General features: G+C 33.2%; 1 protein-coding gene across 4 annotated transcripts in view; it reads right to left on the bottom strand.

Moving 5' to 3' along the window:
• Positions 1-14165, bottom strand: part of cplane1 (ciliogenesis and planar polarity effector 1) — a 40974-nt gene that overhangs the window by 7666 nt on the left and 19143 nt on the right. For 2 of the 4 annotated variants that reach the window (XM_051910628.1, XM_051910626.1), the window contains exons 27-44: positions 12279-12427; positions 11752-11888; positions 11481-11548; positions 9799-9857; positions 9589-9630; positions 9354-9513; positions 8925-9254; positions 7351-7941; positions 5557-5723; positions 5261-5345; positions 5113-5161; positions 3890-4024; positions 3736-3807; positions 3410-3537; positions 3094-3295; positions 1447-1658; positions 1254-1329; positions 1024-1152 (exon numbers count right to left, since the gene is read on the bottom strand). In XM_051910628.1, the coding sequence (XP_051766588.1) occupies positions 1024-1152; positions 1254-1329; positions 1447-1658; positions 3094-3295; positions 3410-3537; positions 3736-3807; positions 3890-4024; positions 5113-5161; positions 5261-5345; positions 5557-5723; positions 7351-7941; positions 8925-9254; positions 9354-9513; positions 9589-9630; positions 9799-9857; positions 11481-11548; positions 11752-11888; positions 12279-12427 (2791 nt within the window). Of the gene's footprint in view, positions 1-1023; positions 1153-1253; positions 1330-1446; positions 1659-3093; positions 3296-3409; positions 3538-3735; positions 3808-3889; positions 4025-5112; positions 5162-5260; positions 5346-5556; positions 5724-7350; positions 7942-8924; positions 9255-9353; positions 9514-9588; positions 9631-9798; positions 9858-11480; positions 11549-11751; positions 11889-12278; positions 12431-14165 lie in introns of all 4 variants that reach the window. The other 2 variants (XM_051910627.1, XM_051910625.1) reach the window with 1 other exon arrangement.

A 14165-nucleotide genomic window follows, 5' to 3' on the forward strand; every position in this document is an offset into this window, starting at 1 on the left:
GCTAATACATGCTTGCAACATTCAAAAACATGCTAGCAACATGTAAAGTCATGCTATCAATATTAAAACATGCTAATTCATGTTAGCAATGTGCTAAAACATGCTAGCAAAATGTTAATTAATGCTAAGTGTTAACATGCTAATTCATGGTAAAACACGATAGCAACATGCTAAATTATGCTAGCAACATGCTAATTTAATGCTAACAATGTACTAAAACATGTTAACAACATGTTAATTAATGCTAGCAATGTGGCAAAACATTATGGCATGCTATAATGTTTTAAATCATGCTAAAACATGCTTGCAACATTCAAAAACATGCTAGCAACATGTTAAGTCATGCTATCAATATTAAAACATGCTAATTCATGTTAACAATGTGCTAAAACATGCTAGCAATGTGCTAAATCATGTTAGCAACATGCTAATTCATGTTAACAAAGTGTTAAAACATGCTAGCAAAATGTTAATTAATGCAGGGTGTTAACATGCTAATTCATGCTAGCAATATGCGTAAACATGATAGCAACATGCTAATTCATGCTAGCAAAGTGCTAAAACATGCTAGCTTGCTAATTTATGCTAGCAATGTGCTAAATCATGTTAGCAACATGCTAATTCATGACATGTTAACAAAGTGTTAAAATATGCGAGCAAAATGTTAATTAATGTTGAGTGTTAACATGCTAATTCATGCTAGCAATATGCATAAACATGCTAAAGCATGCTAGCAATTTGTGAAAACATGTTGACAAAAAAAAAAATTCACCATGTTTTTAGGAATAAAATGTTATTTAAATCAGGTGAATTATAATATATGAACAAACCCCTCAGTAAAAACCTTCAGAAAGTGAGTGTCTTTATACAGACTTTATCGCTGCTCAGAGATATTTGCACAGCATTTTTAACTCTATTCCTTTCAGGCATAATTTAGTCCGGCTTTTATGTGGCATTAAGTCTTTACACAGAATTTTAAGCAGGCACAAAGCAGCCTTAACTCAGCTGTGTAAAATAATGTACCTGCAGGAGGAGAGCGCTCGTGATGGACTGAACTTCGGCTCAATACAGAAGACGACAAAACCTCCTCATCTTCTCTCTGTGGGTCTGCCGTCCTTCCAAACCGATGCGGTGAAGGACAGTAACTCCTCACTGTTCACAGATTCAGTACAAACACAAAAGTGTTGAATGGCCTTGTTTATATTCTCTCTCTCTCTATATATATATATATATAGCTACGAAAGTTTTCTAACCTTCTTGTACGACTCTGAGTGAGCTGGAGAGAGGTTTCTTCTCCTCAGAGCTCAGCGACTCAACAGTGTTCACCAGCTGAAGAAGAACAAGGGCACAAAACAGAATCAACTGTCAAAAAAACATAATGAGGGCGCTTTGATCAAATTTTTTTCTCTCTGTGATTTAGATTTTAGTTTGTTGTTGATCTCTCACCAGTCTGGTGTTGGCGAACTCTCGGTCCATGTGATCGGCGATGCTCTGCAGTCTGAGCAGCTGAGCGTCCATCTCTGAGAGCCGCGCTGAGATCTGACTCCTGGACATCAACGCCCGCTCCAAACCAGGCGTCTGAACGGCCTTCAGCACGCTCAGAGTCACGGGGTCTCCGCCGAGCACAGCTTCAGGAGAGACGCACACTACTGAGGGACCTGCAGGAAATAAACACCAGTTAGTTTGGATAGGCCACTAGATACAGGATGGTCTGACTGACAGGTTGTTATAATTATGTTGGCTTGACAAAATGCTAAACATGCTAACAATGTGTTAAAACATGGTAACAACATGCTAATTCATTTTTAACAACATGTTAAAACATGCTAACAACATGATAATTAATGTTAGCAACATTGCTAAAACATACAACATCCTAAAAATGCTAGCAACGTGTTAAATCATTCTAGAAATGTTCAATTCATGCCAGCAACATAGTAAAACATGCTATCAACATGCTAATTCATGCTATTAACATGCTGAAACATGCTAGAAACATGCTAATTCATGCTATTAACATGCTTAAACATGGTAACAACATGCTAATTCATGCTATCAACATGCTAATTCATGCAAAAACATGCTAGCAACATGCTAATTCATGCCAGCAACATACTAAAACATGCTAGCAACATGCTAATTCATGCTATTAACATGCTGAAACATGCTAGAAACATGCTAATTCATGCTATTAACATGCTTAAACATGGTAACAACATGCTAATTCATGCTATCAACATGCTAATTCATGCAAAAACATGCTAGCAACATGATAATTCATGATAGCAGCATTGCTAAAACATGCTAGCAGCATCTTAAAATGCTAGCAACGTGTTAAATCATGCTAGAATTCATGCTAGCAACATGCTAATTCATGCTAACATGTTAAAACATTCTAACGTGTTAAAACATGTTAATAACATAATTAATGCTAACAATGCGTTAAAACATGCTACCAAATGCTAAATCATGCTAGCAACATGTTAAAACATGCTAACAACATGCTAATTCATTTTTAACAACATGTTAAAACATGCTAACAACATGATAATTAATGTTAGCAACATTGCTAAAACATACAACATCCTAAAAATGCTAGCAACGTGTTAAATCATTCTAGAAATGTTAATTCATGCTAGCAAAATGCTAAATTATGCTAACGTGTTAAAACACGCTAGCAACATGCTATATCATGCTAGCAACAGGCTAAATCATGCTAGCAAACATGCTAATTCATGCTAACAACATGCTAAAATGTGATAACATGATAATTCATGCTAACAATGTGTAAAACATGCTAACAAAATGCCAATTCATGTTAACAGCATGTTAAAAAATGCTAATTCATGTTAACAACATGCTAAAACATGCAGGCTAATTTATGCTAACAATGTGTTAAAACATGCTAGCAACATTCTAATTCATGCTAGCAAAGTTCTTTATCATATCAGAGAATGTGCAGTTAATTATTACTGAAATATTAACTTATATTTCATGTTAAAGGGGTTTGAATGACTAAAAATGTTTGGGAATCCTTTCCCTAAAAGACTGTTTTATTAGTACTTCTTGACTTCCTGTAAATGAACAGTGTACCTGGAATCTCTGCAGTCGGATTCTCAGTAAAGTGCTCAGTGTTGTTTGGGGTGGGGTTTAAGGCGGGGTTATGGGCGGGGTTTACGACAGAAGCTGCTAGTAGGTGGAGCTGAGCAGATGATGGCGGTGATGGAGGCAGATTCTGAAGAAGAGAGTCGTCTGTCAAATCGATCACATTGATAAATCTCCGTCCCTCAGGATTCTACGGTGATACAATAAGAGCAAAGAGAGAATTATTTCTCAAACTCTCAATAACTGTCAAAACATTGTTTGATTAGATTATAGTCTGATGGTTTTTATTGCAGCATTTCCCTACAGGATCTGTGTTCGACTCTGCAAGGCTTCTGGTTTCCGGCTGGTCTGATGATTTGTCTTTAGAGTAGAGAAGATTCAAGAACACGTCTGGAGGAACGACTGGAGGAACATCAAGCAGCCCTCCTCCAGCTGTGAGTGTAGAAACACAACAGATGAGCAACAAATAATGAGCAATGAATCAGATGTACACAAATAATGATATATATGCACACACACACACAAATATATATATATATATATATATATATATTTGTGATCAGAGCTTGAGATATACAGATATATATATATAGATCAGAGCTTGAGATCACATTCATCTCATGAACTTACGAGCAGACGGCATGCTGGGAGATGACTGAGGTTGGACAGAAACGGCTGTATCTGTGAAGGAGTACGGCGGCTCTAGAGTAATGAAAGCAGAACTTACATTAGTGAAGATAAAGTGTGTGAAATCAGGTGCTGGGACACGGATCAGACCACATACCCGCTTCAGTGTTCGTACAGGCGTCCTGGATCTCAGGAGGTCTCTTCTGCATGGAGGCGAACGCATGGAGCTCGGCCGAGGTGACGTACACCTGATCCAACAATGGCTGTCCGCTCAGATCCGACTCGAAGCTGCCTGCAGCGCAAACACATTTACATGTCATCAACATTTGAGGAAAATAAAAAAGAGAGTGATGTATTATTATCATCAACATTTGGGGTACATTTGTTAACAAAACTAAAACTATTAAAATCATTTTTGGTAAACGAAGTAAAGCTTAAATCAAATCAAATATAAATATATTAGGTAATTATCAAATATATTTATATAGTCAAATATATTAGATTAAAAGCTTATAGAGTTTAAATTGAAGTACTAAAATTACTAAAAACTAAAACTGTAATAAAAATGAATTCAAACTACATAGAAATATTTTTTTAAAAATTAATAAAAATGACAAAAGCACATAAAATTACTAAAACTAAAAAGAAAAACTGATATATATATATATATATATATATATATTGGATAAACAAACAAAAATTCAAATGTTGTCTTGGCAACTAACTGAATTAAAATAAGTTTAAAATTGAAGTAATAAAATTATTAAAACTAAAACTGAAATAAAAAATGAATTAAAACTAAGCAAAAATATTTAAAAAAAAAAAATAAAAATGACAAAAGCACATAACTAAATTACTAAAAGAAAACTGTAAATATATAAAGAAATGAAAATGAAAATTTTGTCTTGGCAACTAACTGAAATAAAATAAGTTTAAATTGAAGTAATAAAATTATTAAAAAACAAACTGAAGTAAAAATGAATTAAAACAATATAAATATATATTTTTTAAATAATAAAAATGAATAATAAAAAGAATAAAAACAGAAAACTAAATATAAATATTAGATAAACAAATGAAAATGAAAATGTCTTGGCAACTAACTGTAATTAAATTGAAGTAATAACATTACTAAAATGAATTAAAACTAAAGTAGAAATATTAAAAATTAATAAAAATGACAAAAGCACATAACAAAATTACTAAAACTAAAAGAAAACTGTAAATATATATATTAGTTCATGCTAACTAAAGTAGTTAACTAATGAAACCTTACTGTGAAGTATTTAATAAAAATGACAAAAGCACATAATTACTAAAAGAAAATGCTAAATATTAATAAATACAATAATAGCATATAAATAATACTAAAAATATCACCTAAAGGAATGGCGTACGCATCGTTCTGATCTGGCTCATCTTCTGCAGGCTGCAGACACGAAAAAACAGAAACACACTGAAGATGTCATCTTGACTTAAAGCAATAGTTTATCAAAAATACATAAATTCAGTTTTGGTACACATGTACCTCATCTGGAGGAATGATGGAGTCCTCCGGTCTGAAAGTGACTCCGATCTTGTCCTCCTTGTTTTTCTCCTCTCTCCTCTTCCGTCTAAATGAGACAAAAGTCCAAATATTAGACAAAAAACACAAATTTGCACACACACAGACAAAAAAACCTCATATGTCACATGGTTTGAGCACATAAATCAAACCAGTAGAAGAAATCTAGGTCTGCCCACGACTAAAGATTTGTCTAGTCACACGTTTATGATAGTAATCCAGTACACATCAGTCAGATCAGTGGGATGGCGACGCGTCACCTCTTGCTGGACGGGCTGGTGGTGCTCTTGCTCTCCAGGACGGTGTCCGTCTTTAAGAGCTGTAGTTTGGTCTCGGTGCCCGTCTGCTTCGCTGCGGTCCATTTCATCAGCTCCTCCAGTGGGATGAGACGAGGCGTTCGTACAGGAGCTGTGCTGAACCGCAACTCCTACACCACAAACATACCGTCAAACCAAGCTTGATTACTTTCACCTGCAGAAACACTTATGAGCATCTAAACATTAATGTTGTTTTGCAATATTACAGAGAAATACAAGTTATGCCTGTTGGGCTGTTATTAGGAAAACCTTTAGCTGCTTTTGTTTGTTTGTTTTTGCGAGCTCTTAATGTTGAGTCACTTTCCATAAGGAACATATATACTGTTTTTGAGCTAAAATTGAATTGTTTAATGAGTGAATCTCATGGAAAAAAAAAGATTTTTTTTTTTTTATTATAAATTTATTTTATATATCTTAAAAAATTTGAAAATTACTTATAAATAAAGTGATGAGTAAATGTGATTACTGCTCAGAGTGAATCATAAAAATTAAAAGAAATCAATACATTTTCTATTATTTAAAATTATTATTATATATATATATATATATATATATATATTTGTTTTTTTTTTTATAAAATATTAAATTATGTAAATTTATGAATAAATAAATTATAAATAGATAAGTAAATGTGATTATTGCTCAGAATAGAAAATTCTAAAGAAAAAAACAAAATTAAATTTTCAATGGTAATAATAATTATTATAAAATCCAATTATTATGTAAAATTATAAATAATTTAATTATAAGTAAAGTGATGGGTACATGTGATTACTGCTCAGAGTGAATAGTAAAAATCAAATGAAAAATAAGAAATTATATTTTGTATTATTATAATTATTATTAAAACCCAATTATTATACACTATTATAAAGACATTAATTTTAAGTAAAGTGATGAGAAAATGTCATTACTGCTCTCAATAAATAGTAAAAATCAAAAGAAAAAAAACAAGAAATTACATTTTGAAAAATAATAAATATTATTATGAAATATCTTATACAAAATTATAAATTTAATTATAAGGTAAATGTGATTAGTGCTCACAGTATACACTAAAAATTAAAAGAAAAGAAATTATATTTTGTATTATTATTATTATTATTATTACTACTATAAAACTATTATAAAACTATCCAATTATTATGCAAAATTATAAATAGATTAATTTTAAGTAAAGTGATCAGTAAATGTGATGCTCGGAGTGAACAGTCAAAATCATAAATTATAAAATCAAAGTCAAAAGAAAAGAAATTATATTTTGTATTATTATTATTATAAAATTATTAAAAATATTATTATAAAAACTAGTATAAAACCCAATTATTATAAAAAATATAAAGACATTAATTTTAAGTAAAGTGATGAGAAAAAGTGATTACTGCTCACAGTGAACAGTAAAAATCAAAAGAAAAGAGCAAGAAATTAAATTTTGAATTATAATAATAATTATTATAAAATATACAATTAGACAAAATTATAAATAATTTAATTATAAGTAAAGTGAAAGGTAAATGTAATTACTTCTGAAAGTGAATAGTATAAATTAAAAGAAAAATATTTATATTTTGCATTATTAATATAAAAACTACTATAAAACCCAATTATTATACAAAATTAAAAAGACATTAATTTTAATTAAAGTGAAGAGTAAATGTGATTACTGCTCACAGTGAATAAAGTACTCCATTACAATCTAGACAAAGTAATCAGTTGTTGGTGTAAATGGAAACTCACAGCAGCGGGTGGATCAGGATCTCTGTGCAGCAGCTGAATTCTGGGATAGTGGCCCGTGGCTGTGACGCCCAGGCTGGGTTTGGCCATGGTGGATTGTGGGATATGCGGCAACGTCACGGGTCGCTGGGTATCAGGGTGAAATCGCAGCAGAGGAAGAGCGACAGCAGGAGGAACAGGAGGCAAACGGAGAGGTTCCTGAGCTCCCCGCGTCATCTGTGTGTTATAACGGAGTGACGGAGGAGCCACGGATGCTTCGGCTCGTGTCCTGCCTCTATCCTCAGCTCTCCGGACAGATGACGGTTCAGACTGACTAGGGAGGAAGTTGCTGTGAGATGAGGTGAGATTTGGACCCCAGGCGTCCCTCACAGGAAGATGGACAGGAGGAGGAGGAGATCTCCGAGCCGGGTGTAGCTGTAGAAGTCTGAGGCCGTGTGTTATCGGAGCAGCTCTCGGATGGGCTTCAGAGACGCCACGCGGGGACGAGTGACTATTGGCTGTGGTCAGAAGCCCTTGTGACGTCGGGATGAAACTCCTGCCGTGAGATTGACCGTCCTCTGGCCAGTCTGAGCGAACGGTCAAATGCTGAATTTCCTGTGAGAGATTCAAATAAAATACGGATGCACTCGATTGTCAAATTTACACTGTAAAGGTGGAAGAGAAGCGCTATTGACACAGACTGTTTAATGCTGCTCAGAGGTGGAATAAATGCATTTACTCAGAAATTTTAATAGTATATATTATTATAGTATAGTATATATATTTTAGTATATATATTATAATTGAGTCTTTTATGCAGCATTACATCTTCACACAGAATTCTGAGCAGGCATTTAAATCAGCTGTGTAAAGACGCCTTATATCAGTGATCACATACTGTATGCATCTGAAAATATTAGCATTTTTCATTTTTAATTATTATTTTTGTATTACTGGCACTGACTTGTAATCCCATTTCGTTTAATTGGCAATTAAAATAAATTATTTTAAATGCAATACTTAAGTAACATTAAACTGGAGTTTCAAAATCTACAAACATCTTTCTCAAAGGATAGTATGGAAGCTTGTTTCCAATTCTGACTTTATAACTCGCAATTCTGACTTTATAACTCGCAATTCTGACTTTATATCTCACAATTCTGACTTTATAACTCGCAATTCTGACTTTATAACATGCAATTCTGACTTTATATCTCGCAATTCTGACTTTATATCTCGCAATTCTGACTTTATATCTCACAATTCTGACTTTATATCTCGCAATTCTGACTTTATATCTCGCAATTCTGACTTTATAACTCGCAATTCTGACTTTATAACTCGCAATTCTGACCTTATAACACACAATTCTGACTTTATAACTCGCAACTCTGACTTTATATCTCGCAACTTATAACTCGCAATTTATAACTCGCAATTCAGACTTTATATCTCGCAATTCTGACTTTATATCACGCAATTCTGACTTTATAACTCACAATTCTGACTTTATAACTCGCAATTACGACTTTATAACACGCAATTGTGAATTGTGAGATATAAACTCGCAATTAATTACCAATAATCACCAATATTACCTGAGTCTTGAGGGGTTTGTTTCTCTTTTCCATCTCATTATTTGGATTCAGAGCAGATCCAGAGTTCACATTCACAGGACGTTCGTTATTATCCTGGCTGTTATTAACTCTTTCAGGCCTGGTAGCTCGTGTTGGGAGGTTGGTATCATCACATATAGTGTGTTGGGCATTCTGGGTAGGAGGGATGGGCTGAGACTGATGCTGTGCAGGTATCGCAGTGGTCTGTGGTAAATTCACATTAGACTGATGCATGTTGGCTTGAGACAGCGGCAGGTTTGCGAAGGACGCGCCCACCACCTGCATGAGACTCATGAAGTTGATCTGCTGCAGCTGAAACAAGGAAATCAGGAAACTGTAAACATTCATATAGTGTCCAAACCAAGGTTTCCCAGCATTAGACTAACAGGATAAGTCATGAAGCTCAAACACCTGCACTAGTCTGAATAACTCGTCCTGGAGCAGCTGTCTGACGGGGTCTGTCTGTGTTTGGGGTGGATGACCGCTGCTGTGTCTCTCTGACTGCGGTGGTGTCATGGTCGGTGTCGGCCCGTTTGTCTGCTGAACACTAACTGATGCAGAAACCTCAGGTCTGAAAGGAAAATACAAATGATATTACAGAGAGAATATCTCAAATCCTTTTTCGTGACAGTGAGATCAACCTCACCTGTGCGTTCCGCAGGAGACGTGATTTCCCTCGAAACGAGATCTGAAACAAAAACATCAGCTGATATCAAACAGATGAAGGTAAACTGAGTGTTTGAGCTTTGTTTATTGTCACCATGACCACCAAAACACCGCTTGTAATAAATGACTCTGAAAGCTACAAGAGCATCAAGCATGTTCCAAAGGTTAAAGTTCATGTGTGCAGACTCACTGTGAATGTACTGAATGTTCATCTGAGTCCGGACACTCAAGATCAGCCAGTGTTAATGTCTGTGGAAACATCAGGAGACCTTGTTTTACACACGGATCTGGCACTGATTAGAAGGATGGATCTACTGAACTAACTGTACATTTTCATGCTTACAATACAGCTATTGTCAACTTACTAAAAAAAAAAAAAAAAAAAAAAAAAAAAAAAAAAAAAATAATATATATATATATATATATTAATAATTTAATAAATATTATTGATACATAGATAAATAGTTATTAAACATATATTAAGTGTAAATTATTAATGATAAATAAATTAATTTATTAATTAATACATATTATTGATATTGATGGAAATATATATTTTAAATATAAATTATTATTAATGATAAATAAGTGTTAAATAAATAATGGTAAATAAATGATACGTAAATGGATTTATTAATTAATAAATGAATAAATATTATTTATATTGATAGATGAAAAATATATAAATTATACTGATAAATAAATATTAATAAATTAATAAATATTGATATTGATAGATGAAAAATATATATAAATTATACTGATAAATAAATATTAAGAAATGAATAAATATTTATATTGATGGATAATATATATTAATTATAAATTATTAGTGATAAATAAATGGATGTGTTAATTAATAAATGAATAAATATTATTTATATTGATAGATGAAAAATATATATAAATTATACTGATAAATAAATATTAATAAATGAATAAATATTGATACTGATAGATGAAAAATATATAAATTATACTGATAAATAAATATTAATAAATGAATAAATATTTATATTGATAGATGAAAAATATTTATAAATTATACTGATAAATAAATATTAAGAAATGAATAAATATTTATATTGATGGATAATATATATTAATTATAAATTATTAGTGATAAATAAATGGATGTGTTAATTAATAAATGAATAAATATTATTTATATTGATAGATGAAAAATATATATAAATTATACTGATAAATAAATATTAATAAATGAATAAATATTGATACTGATAGATGAAAAATATATAAATTATACTGATAAATAAATATTAATAAATAAATATTATTTATATTGATAGATGAAAAATATTTATAAATTATACTGATAAATAAATATTAATAAATGTATAAATCTTATTGATATTGATAGATAATATATATTAATTATACATGATTATTAATGATAAATAAATGGCTGTATTATTAAATGATAAATATCGTTGATATTGATAGATGAAAAATATATATATAAATTATACTGATAAATAAATATAAATACTAGTAAATTAAAAATATTATTGATAGATAAACATATTATTATATAAATAAATGTATATATAAAACTTAATTATATGAATTATAAATGATTATGATAAATGAATAAATAAATACATTTGACTTAAAATTTAAATTATGTTATGATGTGAAAAAGCAAAAAAATTAAAATAAATCAACAATCAGTTACACAGTTTATGATCATTAGACTGAATAAATGATGATTTTGACTGACGATTGATCCGTGTAATGATGTCTTTTTGAACTGTGTTTTACCTCAAATCATTCAAAACAAAAAAGCTATCAGTTATGTATGGAATCATTAATTAATCCTCTCTGTTGATTCATAGGGCAGCACACAATCACCTGATCTCTGTGAGCTCGGCTCTGATTGGCCCATGATGCCTCGGTGACATCACCAGCACTGCTATCACCTGTAAACCAAACAACAATGAACAACAATGGATTATATGGTTTTAATTATTCAGTAATAGAAACATAAATAATTAACATTAGTATAAAATGAATAATAATTTGCGTAAATGACAGAATTAAATTAAATGTCTCTAAAACAGAAACCTGCAAAACGAAATAAAGGCATGCAAATGTTTGTGTAAAACCGAAGCAGAGATCTGACCGTCTTCAGCTGCAGACGTCTGTCTGATCTCTCCTCTGATCTCAGTGATGCTGTTCTGTTCATCAGAGATCATCGTGTCTTCATGTTCAGACAGCTGATCGTCTGTTTGATCCACGACAGCCTCGGCTTCACACACACTGTGGTCAAACATCACACAACAGCCTTAAAACTGCAGTTTTATTTGTTAATTCTATCCAGTTGCTTTTAATTATGGTTAAATGCATTTTCATGTTGTATATAATTACTTTTGACTTTTTAAACATCTTTAAAAGCTTTGACTTGATTGTCTGGAAACATTTGACTGGATCAAGACAAAGAAGCTCAAATACGGTATGACACAGTTCTCATTTGTGTCACATGGTTTTCCAGTACATCATTCACAGTGTTATTTCACAGTTATCATCATTTTACAGATAGAACGATTGATAGATAGATAATTATTATAGATAAATTTTTCTTTTTGTATTAGAAAAACATAAGGAAGGTTTATCGGTCATGTTTTTATCAGATGTGTGCTGTGGACTCACTCATGACTGTGTTGGGCGTCCAGCTCGGGGAGTGTGATGGGCGTCCCTGCTGACCCCGGGTAGCCCGTGTCCACACTGCTTTCTCTGTCCCTCCTCCAGCCTGTGATTGGCTGCAGCACTGGAGCATCAGGCCCCTCCTTCCCATGGAGCTGCTTTGAAAACAGAGTTCTGTTTCACATTTCTGCTTAAGTCCCTGGGGTGTCATTTTTTTGTCAGCTGAAGTCCTATGAACTACAAACCCGATTCCAAAAAAGTTGGGACACTGTACAAATTGTGAATAAAAAAGGAATGCAATGATGTGGAAGTTTCAAATTTCAGTATTTTATTCAGAATACAACATAGATGACATATCAAATGTTTAAACTGAGAAAATGTATCATTTTAAGGGAAAAAAAAGTTTATTTTAAATTTCATGGCATCAACACATCTCAAAAAAGTTGGGACAAGGCCATGTTTACCACTGTGTGGCATCCCCTCTTCTTTTTATAACAGTCTGCAAACGTCTGGGGACTGAGGAGACAAGTTGCTCAAGTTTAGGAATAGGAATGTTGTCCCATTCTTGTCTAATACAGGCTTCTAGTTGCTCAACTGTCTTAGGTATTCTTTGTCGCATCTTCCTCTTTATGATGCGCCAAATGTTTTCTATGGGTGAAAGATCTGGACTGCAGGCTGGCCATTTCAGTACCCGGATCTACGCAGCCATGATGTTGTAATTGATGCAGTATGTGGTCTGGCATTGTCATGTTGGAAAATGCAAGGTCTTCCCTGAAAGAGACGACGTCTGGATAGGAGCATATGTTGTTCTAGAACTTGGATATACCTTTCAGCATTGATGGTGCCTTTCCAGATGTGTAAGCTGCCCATGCCACACGCACTCATGCAACCCCATACCATCAGAGATGCAGGCTTCTGAACTGAGCGCTGATAACAACTTGGGTTGTCCTTGTCCTCTTTAGTCCGGATGACATGGCGTCCCAGTTTTCCAAAAAGAACTTCAAATTTTGATTCATCTGACCACAGAACAGTTTTCCACTTTGCCACAGTCCATTTTAAATGAGCCTTGGCCCAGAGAAAACGCCTGCGCTTCTGGATCATGTTTAGATATGGCTTCTTTTTTGACCTATAGAGTTTTACCCGGCAACGGCGAATGGCACGGTGGATTGTGTTCACCGACAATGTTTTCTGGAAGTATTCCTGAGCCCATGTTGTGATTTCCATTACAGTAGCATTCCTGTATGTGATGCAGTGCCGTCTAAGGGCCCGAAGATCACGGGCATCCAGTATGGTTTTCCGGCCTTGACCCTTACGCACAGAGATTGTTCCAGATTCTCCGAATCTTTGGATGATATTATGCACTGTAGATGATGATAACTTCAAACTCTTTGCAATTTTTCTCTGAGAAACTCCTTTCTGATATTGCTCCACTGTTTTTGGCCGCAGCGTTGGGGGAATTGGTGATCCTCTGCCCATCTTGACTTCTGAGAGACACTGCCACTCTGAGAGGCTCTTTTTATACCCAATCATGTTGCCAATTGACCTAATAAGTTGCAAATTGGTCCTCCAGCTGTTCCTTATATGTACATTTAACTTTTCCGGCCTCTTATTGCTACCTGTCCCAACTTTTTTGGAATGTGTAGCTCTCATGAAATCCAAAATGAGCCAATATTTGGCATGACATTTCAAAATGTCCCACTTTCAACATTTGATATGTTATCTATATTCTACTGTGAATAAAATATAAGTTTATGAGATTTGTAAATTATTGCATTACTTTTTTATTCACAATTTGTACAGTGTCCCAACTTTTTTGGAATCGGGTTTGTAAAATACTGACTACATGTATCCCTTGAGGCTCTGGTATTATCATCCATCTCAGGTGATCACTCG

This window comes from Ctenopharyngodon idella, chromosome 10 (genome assembly GCF_019924925.1).
Source record: "Ctenopharyngodon idella isolate HZGC_01 chromosome 10, HZGC01, whole genome shotgun sequence".
In the NCBI taxonomy this organism is placed as follows: domain Eukaryota; kingdom Metazoa; phylum Chordata; class Actinopteri; order Cypriniformes; family Xenocyprididae; genus Ctenopharyngodon; species Ctenopharyngodon idella.